General features: G+C 44.4%; 1 protein-coding gene across 1 annotated transcript; it reads right to left on the reverse strand.

Moving 5' to 3' along the window:
- Positions 1-994: 994 nt before the first annotated feature.
- On the reverse strand, positions 995-2,110 carry LOC106373451. The gene has a single exon (XM_013813622.1). It carries the CDS (start codon positions 2,108-2,110, stop codon positions 995-997), a length of 1,116 nt encoding a protein of 371 aa, XP_013669076.1.
- Positions 2,111-13,947: the final 11,837 nt, after the last annotated feature.

Here is a 13,947-nt window from a genome sequence, read left to right on the forward strand (position 1 = left end):
CTCTGTCCCTCCAGCCAGTACATTTTATCCTAATTTGATCTTGAGACGTTAGAGACCAGTGTGCTGGGTTTAGGGTAAGACCTAGGTTTATTTTGGTTGAAGGCTTTTGCGATGACTAATCGGCTGTTGTCTAGCCTGTTGCGATTTTAACCTAATTCCATTCCGCTTTAAAGTCTGCGATCTGTTCTCGGCTTATACGACTTGTATGGTAGGAATCGAGCATCTCTCCGAGGACAATTTTTAAGTCTTCCAAAAGTGCTGACCAAAATTTCGGATTGACTTTATAGCGCGCTATTTTATCCTAGTTGGATGTAAGAGGACCTGTCCTTAGGATAGATTTAAATGCGTTTTGTTTAGGACGGCTAATGTGTTGGGCGGGGCCAATCGACGAGCGTTTGTAATTTATAGTCGCGAACACACTCAGGGCATGTTTTTGAAGATCTAGGCGACGTCTTGCTTATTTATTCGAAAACATACTGTTAGTGATATTCTTAGTATTCGAGACCGAGGTCTCGTGTCCTGGTCGAGGGTCGGAACCGAAGGTGCGACCGAAACATTTTTTGCGAATGAATTTTTGTGGTCGATGGGGTCTGTTGATTTCGGCCATGCCCTAGTCGATGTGACGAAGTTTCTTTGTCGGATAAGTTAGTGTGGAGTTGATCTGTTTTGAGGTAGGATGATATGTTCGTGAGTTTTGGTTTAGTAAAATAATTGTCTTGCTCGTCTTTGGATGTTTTCCGAAAGTATAGCAAGATGTTTTCCCGAAATAAGAGAGATGTTAACGAAGTTTTTATTGCCGAAAAAGTTTCAAAAATATTGAGTACAAGGAAAATATTTTAGAATGCGGGAATATACGAGTATTTGTATATGTACCCACTCCCCCCCCCCCCCTTTTGGAGAGGGGGGAAAGCTGAACTCGTCATTGGACTAGCTGCCTATGTACCCTCTTTGGGGATCAAGCCATCTTGTAGTTCTACTTTTTGTGCGAGTGTGTTTACTCGGCTATTGCGTCAATCGCGTTAGTTGCAGGATCGATGACCTTTACCGGGTTTGTTTCCTCCGATTGGGTAGAAGCGTTAGGCTTTGAAACTGGTTGTTCTTTGGCTGTTGTTTGAGTTGATGATTCTGAATCATCTTTTTTCGAAGCGTTTTCAGTTGATGTCAGAGCTAGCTTCGCCCGTTTGGGTTTCACCATCGAGATGGTCGTGATCTGCCTTAGTTTGTGTTTGGCCAGGAAGCAGCATCTTGACTGTGTCTGGGATCCCCAGATCGTGGCGATTCCGTTATGAGTCGGGAATTTGATGCCTAAGTGATAAGTATATGGGACTGCTTTCATGGCGTTTAACCATGGTGTGCCCATGATGACGTTGTAGATGGCCGGGTAGTCAACGACTGTGAAATCAACGATCTTCGTAACTTCTTTCGCGGCAACGGGTAGTTTGATCGATCCAAGAGTCATAGATGTCGTGCCTTCGAAACCGGTCAGCGGCTTGGGGGATGGTACGACTTCTCCTAGTTGGACGTTCATCCTTTTAAGGGTGTCGAGGAAGATTACATTGACCGTGCTTCCTGTGTCGATGAGAACTCTCACGACCTCTAGATCTCTTATCACGAGAACGATCACGAGCAGATCGCTGGGGGGCTGATCGATCCTGCGGGCCTCTTCTTCATCGAAAGTGATCGCTCCTTTCGGGTAGTCGTCAGGCGCGGACCAGGTTAGCGAATTTGCGCTTGTCTCAGCCTTGCACTCATAAGCTTTGATGGCGGAAATGGTATCGCTGCAGTACTGCGATCCTCGGATGATCATGTTGACCCTGCGGCGACTATTGTCATTGCCATTCTCGTCCTGCCTTCTCCCACGCTTTTCTCCTGATTGGTTCCCTTGGAGAGAGTTCTCCGTTTTAGGGGCCTTATCGTTTCTTGGAGGGCGGTTTGAGTCGCGGACGATATCTTTTACGCTTGATACTTCGGCGAGTTTTCCTGCGAGCAGCTTTGGGGCCAACCTGGCACCGAGAACCTTGCAGTTTACGGTCGAATGGCTGCGGGCCTGATGAAAGTTGCAAAAGGTGTTCTCCTTGAAATTCGGATTCTGAGTCCATGTATTTCCCATCGTCCGGAATTGATGGCGTAGTTATGTGCTCCCTGGGTCTCCTCTTCCCCGTGATGGACGTTTTTGTCGTTACGACGGTTTCTCCGCTTAGGTTTCTGATCCGACCTAGGATCCTTCTATGACGTTTTCGTTAGCCTTTGTTTTTGCGATAAGATTTTCGTCTCTTCTTCGATGGTTCTGTAGTCTATGGCCTTATGGAGCGCGTCCTGAATCGTACACGGCTTTTCCAAGGCTATCCACTTCCTCAACTTTGACTTGTACCAGGGCGTTTTACGGAGTGCGTCTACTGCCACTTTGTCGCTTATCCCGCTGACTCTAGCCATGACAATTTTAAACCGTTTTATGAAGTCACGGAGGGGTTCGTCTTCCCCTTGGGACATGCTCTAGAGATTGACATCGGAGGTTTCTCGGTCTATGAACATAGAGTACTACTTGAGAAACTCCGAGACGAGTTTGCGAAAGCTTCCGATGGAATTTCGTTTAAGGAGAGAGAACCGTTCGAGCGCTGCTCCTTGGAGGTTTTCGACGAAGAGGCAACATTCGCCGGCATCTCTTTCGCTCTCTCTGAATTTGGCTCTCCCCATTACGATCTGGAAAGCCTGCAGGTGTGCCCTGGGATCGGTGGTACCGTCGTAAGGCGTTACCTTGATCTTTCCAGGATCCGAAACCCTTGTTCCGATGATGCGTGTAGTGAAGGGCGTCTTTCGAGATTGCTCGAGCAGCAGATTGATCTAGAGCGAGGTGCTAGTAGCGTGGTGAATATGAGATTTCACTGCTCTGACTTCCGCAGCCGTTTTCTTGAGATGATCGCGAAGATCGTGGATCTGGGATTTCTCGCTAGCAGGTTTCCGACTTCTTCGTGTTTGGCGCGAGCGTTCCGAGTATGCTCCTCAACAAATTCTTCATGTTCGTCCCAGAAGATAACTTCTTCTTCTTCGGTCATCGGATTATCGAACTGGGAATCATCTTGAGCCACACGACTCCTTGTACGACGTGGAAGCACGTCTGCATCTTCATCCGTAGGTTCGGACTGACTGCTAGGAAGAATTGGTTGAGGAGGAAGATCTCCCGGGTTTTTCCGCGTTGGTGCGGGAGTGATTTCGTCGGGGTTTTGCCCTGGCGTTTTCCCCTGCGCGTTGCCGGACCGGTCCAAAGGAGTTGCCAAATCGAGTCTTCTTCCGCGGATTCGGGTGGTTCCACGCGGAAAGATGGCCCTGGTTCTTGCTGTTAGGTTTTCGACCTGTTTAGCGAGAGAACTCATGACCTTGTCCCGTTCTTCCGACTTCTTTTCAAAAGTCGAGAACATTTTCTCGACCTGCTCGAACGCTGCGGTGTTGAGGTTAACCGCGGTAACGTTCGCTGCTGGAGTGCTTCCAACGTTGTCATCGACGACATTGCCGTCGCGAGTTTGTTGGTTGTTGAGATCGTCAGCTGACATGTCCGATCGAGCGTTGGTGGCTGAGAGTTAGATTGATTTGTGCCCCCCTTCCCTGGAGCGCTAAACTGTGGGAACCAAAATTCGCACGGTCGATTTCCGTTGAATTAGGAAAGTTTGGAAAGCCCAAATTTCCCAGAGATCATGGATATCTGCTAAACCACACGTCAAGCAATCAAGAACACGAAATAAATTCTCCTCCTTCGCCCCTTCAACTTCGATCCATTTATATACTCCTTCTAAGGCGGTTTGCCTTTTCCCTTTCTGCCATCGGTCGAGTTTATCCCTTCGCCGAAATATTCCATTTTTCTTCGATCTTTGTGTTTATCTTCGGAAACATGACATTTATCCTCTGAACTTGACATTTATCTCCTTCTGTGTAACAAATGATAAACCGTGGTAACACCTAGGCTTGATTCCATAAAATCATAAGTGGGCTGTTTGCTGTGTTATGGCCTCTTTCGGGCTGTTTTCCGACTTAGGCGTTTTTACGATTTTATAAAAAGAACGCTTCCGAAACGAGGTCGATTCTGAAGAACATTCAAATTCCTTGTATATGGTAGGCAATCTTGGGTGTTCAGCTAAACGTTGCCGTTTTATACGATCAATCCGAATGTTCTTCAAGAAAACGAGTTCTTGCAGTTTTTATATCGTAAAGTTCCGATGATTCCTCTAATCGAGACGAAACAAGAGCGAGTTTGATACGATATATGTGGTTGATCCAGCTCGTCCGTTTCGACAAGCCGACCATTAGACCTTTGTTTTTTTTTTCTTTTTCGACTTCTTTCTATTTTTATGGAAGAAAAGATTTGCTCCGGAAGTTTTCTGACGTTGATTTCGTCGTAACTGATTTTCACCCAAACAGAAGCCTTCTCAGGCTACAATCAGATAATGATGCATCCCGACGACCGAGAAAAAACAGCCTTCATCACTGATAGAGGGACATACTGTTGGGGTCAAAAACGGACACGACGAAGTTAACATCCAAATATCCGTAAAAATCAACATGAACGTTTTTACGAAAAGTAATCTTCGTAAAGATTACTTTTACGAAGAATTTTGCGGTGAAATCTTATACTAATCTCGGTTGATTCATCGAAACTAAACACTCGTAGTCCAAGAACACGTTCACAAAACGTCAGAAAAGGTTCCCAACAAGGTCGCCACATAGCTACTGGTCCGCGAACGAGTAGCGACCGGCCAAGTCACTCGGTCGGTCGCTACGTAGCGACCGACCAAATCTTTCGTTTGGTCGCTAGGTAGCGACCGATCCAGCGCCGATCAGGTCGCTACGTAGCGACCAAACTGTCTCGGACATCGATCAATGGCTACGACCCAAGTCCATGCATTCTCGTCTGCTCCTTAATGGTAGCTCTCATGTACCGCAGCCATATCATTTCTCACATCATTCCGATCAAAGTTACCGTTAAAACTTTACGATAAAAACCATGAGAACTTGGTTTTTTCGAAAAGAAAATCGTAACAAACGTTTCATGTCGAGAGACGCCCCAACGAGGTCTAAGACTCGACTACAAGCCCACTTACGATTCTTTAAAACTGAGCTCGTAGATACTATGGCGGTTTATGTTTTTATTATAAAAACGTAAAAATAATAAAAGATAAGTTTCCGCAGAAAAAATGTTAAGTTTCCGCGGATAAACATGAAGATCGTAAAAAATAGAATATCTCCATTTTTCACTCAAGACGGCTTAAGGGCAGGAAGGGAAAAGCTGAAACCGACCTTGGAAGAGTATATAAGGAGTCCTAGGCGAGAGGCACAAAGAAAACTTTTCAGAGCAAACTTAGCATTTAGAGCAATTTTAGGCAACTTTCCGTTTTTGTTATTCGAGCTACGACTCAACTAGGACTTGCAGTCTTAGGGTTTTAGAACTAGGAATCTCGCCGCCATCTCTCGTAGCCCAGGCTCTTACCTTGTTGTAACACTCAAACGCGGATTCGAAATAAGATCTATTTTGCTCTCTTTTCGATTTCTTATTTTTCTCATCTTTATTTCGTGTTCTGATTGATTGGCGTGTGGTTTAGCAGATATCTGGGACCTCTGGGAAATTAGGGTTTTCCTAACTTTCCTTATTTAAACGGAAATCGACAGTGCGAATTTCGGTTCCCACAGTTTGGCGCTAGAATGAGGGGGTACGGATCAATCTAACTCTCAGCCACAAAACACTCAACCAGACATGAAAACTGACAACACGAATATCATGCAAACTCCTCTCAATGGAGGAAGCAACGACAATCAAAACACTCCAGAAGCGGCCGTTTCTGCGGCCAACGCAACTGCTAACGCAGCAACGCTCGAGGAGTTCAAAAAAATGTTCTCTGCCTACGAAAAGAGGTCGAAAGAATATGAAAAACTCGTGGGTACCTTGACGAAAAAAGTCAAAATCTTAACGGCAAGAACCCGTGCAGTCCTCCCTCGCGGATCTACAAAAATTCGCGGAAGAAAACTCGACTTCGCAACTCCACTCGACGGGCCTGGAACGTCGTGGGAACGTCCTTCGGGTCAAAACCCCAGCAAAACATCCCCTTCTGAGAAACGGAACTCTGAAAGTCCTCTACCTCCCGCAAGGGACACAGAGGTCGATGAAGCTGAGCATGTCGACTTGGATCCCAGCAACGTTTCCAACGATACAGAAGAGGGCGCTGACATACATCCAAGAAGAACCAGAAGCCGATCGGCTCAGGAAGGCTCTCCGTTCGATAAACCTATGACGGAAGAAGAGTCAAAAACGGTCACGACGAAGTTAACATCCAAATCTCCGTAAAAATCAGCGTGAACATTTTTTACGAAAGTTATTCTTCGTAAAACGAATCTTCACAAAAAAACCTTGCGTTAAAATCTTGTTCTAATCTCAATCGAAACGCTAAATACTGATTGTCCGGAGGCAACGGACACGTATCCAAATCGGCCACGGACAAGCTTAAGTATGGCCATCGGACCACGAACAAGACAAGCTCGGTCGCTGCGTAGCGATCGAGCACACACACGGCTCGGTCGCTACGTAGCGACCGAGCTAAAGCCAACCTCGGTCGCTACGTAGCGACCGAGCTCAAGCCAAGCTCGGTCGCTGCGTAGCGACCGAGCACATACACGGCTCGGTCGCTACGTAGCGACCGAGCTCAAGCCAAGCCCGGTCGCTACGTAGTGACCGAGCACGCACACGGCTTGGTCACTACGTAGCGACCGAGCTCCACCCAAGCTCGGTCGCTACATAGCGACCAAGCACGTACACGGCTCGGTCGCTGCGTAGCGACCGAACTTTCCCAAAACGTCAATACGACATGAATCCATGCATTCTCGTCTACTCTTTAATGCTATCTCCCGTAGGCCATGGCTAAACCATTATTTGTTTCTCATCACTCGAAGTCATCAGTCAAACTTTATGATAAAAACCGCAGGAAGTTTGTTTTTATCGAAGAAACCGTAATAAACGTTTCGAGTCAAAGACGGCCCAAAGAGGCCGAAAATGCAACTCGAAGCCCACTTATGATTTCTTAACAAAAAACCCATAAGCCTTATGACGGTTTATGCTTGGTTCGTAAGGAAAGATAAATGTCAAGTTTCCGCGGATAAATGTGAAGTTTCCGAAGATAATCACTAAGATCGGGAAAATTGGAATATCTCCATTTTTGAGCTATGACGGCTTAAGGGCAGAAGGGGAAAGACGCAAACCGACCTAGGAGCAAGTATATAAGGAGTCCTAGGCGAGAGGCAAAAGGGGATCAGAGACACATCAAATTTAGCAATTAGAGCATTTTAAGCAACTTTCCGTTTCTGTTATTCGAGCTGCGACTCAATAGGGTTTTAGAACTAGGAATCTCGCCGACAGTTCTCATAGCCCAGGCTATTACCTTGTTGTAACACTAAAGCTCGGATTTGGAATAAGATCTATTTTGCTCTCTTTTCGATTTCTTATTTTTCTCGTCTTTATTTCGTGTTCCGATTGCTTGGCGTGTGGTTTAGCAGATATCCGGGACTTCTGGGAAATTAGGGTTTTCCTAACTTTCCTAATTTAAATGGAAATCGACAGTGCGAATTTTAGTTTGGCGCTAGAAGGAGGGGGGGGGGTTACGGATTACCCTTACTCATGGCCACAAAACGCTTGATCGAAACGATGTCTGGATATATGAAAGACAAACTCGCAGCACTGACTGCTCCTATGGCAAACGCTTACGGAAACGCCGTAGTGTTCAACAAATCGAAAAATTATTCGCGACCTTCCGCCACAGGAAGAGCACTAAAACGAGCTCGTGATTTCGCCCTCTAAACACAAAGGGCAACAATAAAATCTATCCAACCCCGTAAAGTTCTTCTTATTACCGAGTTGGAGAAATCTCAGCGTGTTAGGGTTTGACCAAAAGACTTTTTTCGAAAACTTTTCGGAAAAATAAAACTTGCTCTCCCAAAAACTGCGGAAAACCCTAGGTTACTCGCGGAAAAACCTTAGATTACTCGCAGAAAGAAGAGGAATATGAAATCGGGTACGCAACCCCCACTGTTGTACTTCTTCTTGATAACTTTCGGAAAAACAAAGTTGATTTCTTAAAATTCATTTGAAACCTAAAAATGGTTGACGGAGACGAAACCAAGCAAAACGGGAGATCGTTTCCCTCACTGCCAAAACGTTTTCTGAAACCTAAAGTTTCATAAAATACTTAAGAGTCGCTTCCATGGTAACATAAATCGTCGAATCCGACGATTAAGTTGAGTCGCAATAAATTAAGCTCGTCACAGCCAAAGTTTATGGTACTTGAACCCAGAAACTAAAGTTGCAAAAGAGCCGCAAAACATTACTTTTCCGAAAAAGGGCTCTTCCACAGCCGAACTCGAAAACGTGTTTACGAAACAGCTTTCGTAAATTTAAACTCATATTAGTTTTGCGGAATCACTTTCTTAAAATAAAGCTTGACAACATTTTACGAGACAGCTTTCGTCAATCCGAACTCGAAAACATGTTTACGAAACAGCTTTCGTAAAATTAAACTCATAATATTTTTGCGCAATAACTTTCATATAATTAAGCTTGACAACATTTTACGAGACTGCTTTCGTCAATCCGAACTCGATAACATTTTACGAAACATCATTCATAAAATTAAATTCAGGAACATTTTTTGACACAGCTTTCGTAAAATTAAACTCGAAATTTTTTTACGGAACATCATTTGCAAAGTGAAAAGAGTCAATATTTAATGAAGAGACTTTCGTAGAAAAATTGGTAGCATTTACGAAATGACCGCATCAACGTATCATCAAAACTCGAGTTAGACCAGCCAGTGCCCAAACCAGGTCGCTACGTAGCGACCTGTCAGGCCTCAAAAAGGTCCTCCTTTGCGTTCTCTTTTGAATTCTCATCGAAAAGTTTTTCGTTTCGTCTCAATTGGAATTTTCGTTGAGATTTTACGACGAAAACAAGTTAGACTCGTCTAAACTTCTTGGCTTGCTCCTACTCGCTACATAGCGACCTGTCAGACCTCCAACTCGCTACATAGCGACCTGTCAGGCCTCAAAAAGATCCTCCTTTGCGTTCTCTTTTGAATCCCGATCGAAACGCTTTTCGTTTCGTTTCAATTGGAATTTCCGTTGAGATTTTACGACGAAAACAAGTTAGACTCGTCTAAACTTCGTGGCTTGCTCCTACTCGCTACATAGCGACCTGTCAGACCTCCAACTCGCTACGTAGCGACCTGTCAGGCCTCAAAAATATCCTCCTTTGCGTTCTCTTTTGAATCCCGATCGAAACGCTTTTCATTTCGTCTCAATTGGAATTTCTGTTGAGATTTTACGACGAAAACAAGTTAGACTAGTCTAAACTTCTTGGCTTGCTCCTACTCGCTACATAGCGACCTGTCAGCCCTCCAACTCGCTACGTAGCAACTTGTCAGGCCTCAAAAAGATCCTCCTTTGCGTTCTCTTTTGAATCCCGATCAAAACGTTTTTGGTTTCGTCTCAATCAGAGTTTTTGTTGAGATTTTACGACGAAAACAAGTAAGACTCGTCTAAACTCCTTGGCTTGCTCCTACTCGCCCTTACCTCCACCTTTGCGTTCTCCTTCGAATCTCGATCGAAACTTCTCCTGTGTCGTCTCGATTGGAGTTACCATTGAAACTTTACGATAAAAAACCGCAAAGACTTGTTTTCTCGCATGAATTCAAATTAATCGTATAAAACGGCAACGGTTTACTTAACACCTTAGCCGCCTCAACTATACGATTACGTTGAACCTTTTTATAAAAATTGACGTCGTATCTAAGGAGAAGATAACAGTCAAGTTCGGAAGATAAATGTCAAGTTTCAAAGGATAAACACCAATATCGAAAATGGCGAACATACACGAGAAGAGGAAGGGGAAATAAGCAAGCAAAACTGAGAAGAGACAACTGCATCTCCGAGAACACTTAGGTATGTCCGACTTGTTTCAAGATCAAACTTGGAATTTTCGTAGGAAGGTACTAAGCAATAAAACGCTTTTGAGACTGCCATAGAATTTTAAGGAACTTAAAACTTAGGTGGATAGTCTAGTGAACTGTGTCATAGGCAATTTTTCCTTTTGCTTTTTAATTGCTCTGGCAGATCTTGCTAACTGATCTAAACTCTCGCAAAAACGAGAAACGATTGCCACGCATACTTAGCTCCCTTCCCAAAAAAAAAAAAAAAAAGAAAGAAAGAACTAGAGACACGCACATCGTCTTAAAATCGATTCGTTCCTAGCAACTTTCTTAAAAACCGACATATTCCAAGTTATCAACCTGAAAACCACCAAGTCGAAATCCTAGTGTCGTCTTCAAACCGACCCGGATTGTCGGTCATTCTATTCCTCAAAAAAAAAGGGAGGGAGTAGGTACGTATACTATACTCGCATACTCCCTTACTTCAAAAAACGTTTTGCCTCGACTTAAAAAAAATTGCTTTTGACAAAGTAAATTCTCGCAGCAATAGGCAGAAAACACTTAAGCAATCAGATGCCTCAATAAAATCGTCCCAATAGGCAAACGACAATCTAAGATTTGTCTAAACGCCAACAACATATCTAAAACATCACGAACATAATCTCGAGGACTATACAGCACCTCTCATCGCGATCGAGCGTTTAGAAAACCTGTACCAATATCGAACTAAAACTTGACGATTAGCCAAAGTTTGGAAGACCCTTTCGACTTAAATAAAACGAGTTTCGTATAAAAGTCAAAAATTATACGAGAAAATCTTCAACCACCAGCATTGCTTTCAGTTTCCGTTGAACCTGGTAAGTCACGGAAAAGCATCGAAAGTTTCTCACAACTAGATAATAACAAAATAACCTTTGGTAAAACTCCATGAGTGATTCCAAGGAAATCTCACAAAAGATCGAAATCAAAGCAGAAACGCGTCCCGTAAAATCTGCGGAAACATCGCTACTTTGACATATCTGATTTACTATCATCGTAGAGCGCTGACTTCTACGTTTCACTTCCCTCGGATATATCCAAGCAGGAAATAACCTCGAAACTGACTCTGCATGGGTTATGGGTCGAGACTCTTAGGCTTCGTCTCCCTCGGATAAGAAGGAAACAATTTTCATACGACTAAAGGAAACATTATACGAAATATTTGTCGTATAACTGAAACCTAAAGCAAAGATCGTTTTCTACACCCATAGGGCCATCTTAAAACATGAAAGCTCCGGCTTACTTGGCCTATCAATCTCGACAAACACACTTTGGCCCTCGGCTAACAACGCCTTCCCGTAAAGCCCGAACCAGAATTCGGCATCCCTTTAAGGAAAAATCGTAAACTAACACGGCTTTGGTGTTAACATAAAAATGCCATGGTTTAATCCTTTATCAACAACGTCCTTGGCTATAAAGCTGAGCACAGCCTTCATGCAAAGCCAAAACAATTGAGCGACCACCGCTCCAATAACTTGACGGCTAAACGGTAATCCACAATTTGTCTAGAAACGCCAAGTAACGATTACACAAACAATTATCGTATGACCCAGAAACGGGAATCATATGGTAAATACGTCATAACAAAACTCAGTCCTAACAACCAAACAGTTAACGGAGAGGTTGAACTTGTCAAAAATTGACCAAGTTCCATATACTATGATTCACTTTAAGCCTGTTGTGTTTTACTCGTAAAATGCGGCATGTAAGGAAAACTCGTAACAGAGCTCTTATAGCTATACGAAACATCCTCAAATATACACAAAAAAAATCTCGGAAGGCCAACACCTCACAAAACACAGTATAGGAGGATGCCTCTTTACGGGGACAAATTTACGCGATCCCTTGGTCCTAACTCCTCGATCGCAAATCAAATCCAAAAAGGAACAACAATTTTGGTTGCGAACATCCGTAGACAAACCAAAATGTTTCTCAAACGCAGGTTTAAGACTAAACCCTTGCAATACCGCATAACATCTTCAAGCCTGCGAACATTTCGAGCACGAAACGCGGCATACGAAAGAGAAACCAATCTTTAGCATTGCGAGACGTCGCAGACGCTTGAAGAAACATTTTTCGACAAAAATACCTTCCTCGATAAAAACACCATCTTGAAGGACCAAACAATCATACGCACTAACACCCTCTTAAAACACGTATCCTTCGCGAAGATTCAAAAACGGTAATATCTAAAAATAAGTTTGTGGCTGATCACAACAAACTCTTAATAGTCCTAAACAGACTTAGCCATCTCGTAGAGATAGCTCTCATACACCCGACACAAGGGTAATAGCGCTATAAAAGAAATCCAAAATTTTGGTCAGTACTTCCAGGAGACTTAGAAATTGTCCTTGGAGAGATGCTCGGTTCCAACCATACAAGTCGTATAAGCCGAGAACCTATCGCGAACTTTAAATCGGTATGGAATCAGGTTGAAACTGTAAAGGGATACGTATGCCGAATTAGTCATCACACCCCCTAAAACCAGAAGTAAGCCTAGGTCTTGCCCTAAACCCAGCACACTGGTCTCTAACATCTCTAACCCAAAATATGTCTCTTCGCTTGGTTTTCATCCGCCTTAACTTAGAAATACGAGCGCTGACAGTTCTTGGTCCGAGAAGGATGACCGGACAAGATGAGTAGACCCGATCGCATCTGCACCGCGTAGACGCCGTTCGGCTTGGGCTGAGTTTGCGTTAGCTCTTCAAAGACGCGAACAGACATTTACACATCTATCTCCGCCGCCATCACCATTAGCGCCACAACAATCCTAACGGCCACAACCATTAGCTGAGTCAAGGCAACATCTCGGCGCATACAGTAGGAAGTAATCAAGCGAGGAATCAGAAACCATAGCTTCAAATCCTTCCCAAAAAGAGACTCATAAACACAGCAGAAATCGATCGGAGGAGGCCAAGGGCGTTGGTCGGCTCTAGGGATTACGAAAGTTATGCCATGATCCTTGCATCCTCTCAGCAGCGATGACACCCTTTTCACCGTAGAACACGTCGACAGAACGTCCCCCCCCCCCCCAATCCTGCCCCATGACCAACGAGGGACAGGAGCTTCCGGATGGCAGATCGAGAAGTTGTTCGATCGACCCGCTGCTACTGATACGGTACGGAGTCAACCGCAGACGCCTTTTTCCAACGGGCTCGAACGAACTATAACTTCCTTCCGTATCTTTCGTAGTGGCGACTAAATCGAGGCTCACTTCACCCGAGGCGGTTCCTTCTCCTTCGCGCTCTGCACAGTAACCGGCCCCGGATCGATCGTCGCCATTGTCAGTCAACCTGATCCAAACGGGAATCAAGCTAGCCGCATCACTCGGAGGATTACGATGACTCCCTATCGAAGGTTTGGCATCCCTCGTGGGATTGGATCTCTGTTCATCCAAAGCTATTCCCTCTCCATCATCCTCCGTGCAATCGTCAGTCCCATCTCTCCTAAATTGGTCGTCGGCATCGTTGATCGACCCGATCCGACCGGGAATCAAGCAAGCCGCGTCGCTCGAAGGACCTCGGCGGCCCCTCATCACCGAAGCCAAGAGCTTGGGGGAGAGTGATCGATTTTCTGGGGAGAGCGATCGATTTTCTGGGGAGTACGGTTATGTCATCACCCCTTTTCCTTTCTCAGAATCCGACTATTTCTTTCGAGATGACGGAACCATTCGAGCGATGGAATGGTATTGCACAGGTCGGAGCAGAAAATAAAAGGAAAGAGAGAGAAAGGGAAAAACAAATAAAGGGAAAGAAGAGAGAGAAAGTACCTTTGGTTCAAGAAGAAGTGAAGAAATGAGAAGAGAAACACTTATTTATAGTAAATGACACGAAGTTCGATGATGGGACAATTATTAGGTCTATTAGACCTAGAAAAACCCTCTACCTGCCAGACCAAGATCGGCTAACCATCTCGGTTTGCTACAGCAAGACCAAACCGGTTAAGCCTAATGCGA

The sequence above is a fragment of the Brassica napus genome, chromosome C1, assembly GCF_020379485.1.
Source record: "Brassica napus cultivar Da-Ae chromosome C1, Da-Ae, whole genome shotgun sequence".
In the NCBI taxonomy this organism is placed as follows: Eukaryota; Viridiplantae; Streptophyta; class Magnoliopsida; order Brassicales; family Brassicaceae; genus Brassica; species Brassica napus.

What these genes read in the sequence shown, in the direction of transcription:
- LOC106373451 (XM_013813622.1), bottom strand. Translation starts at nt 2,110, where the DNA reads ATGGGAAATACATGGACTCAGAATCCGAATTTCAAGGAGAACACCTTT.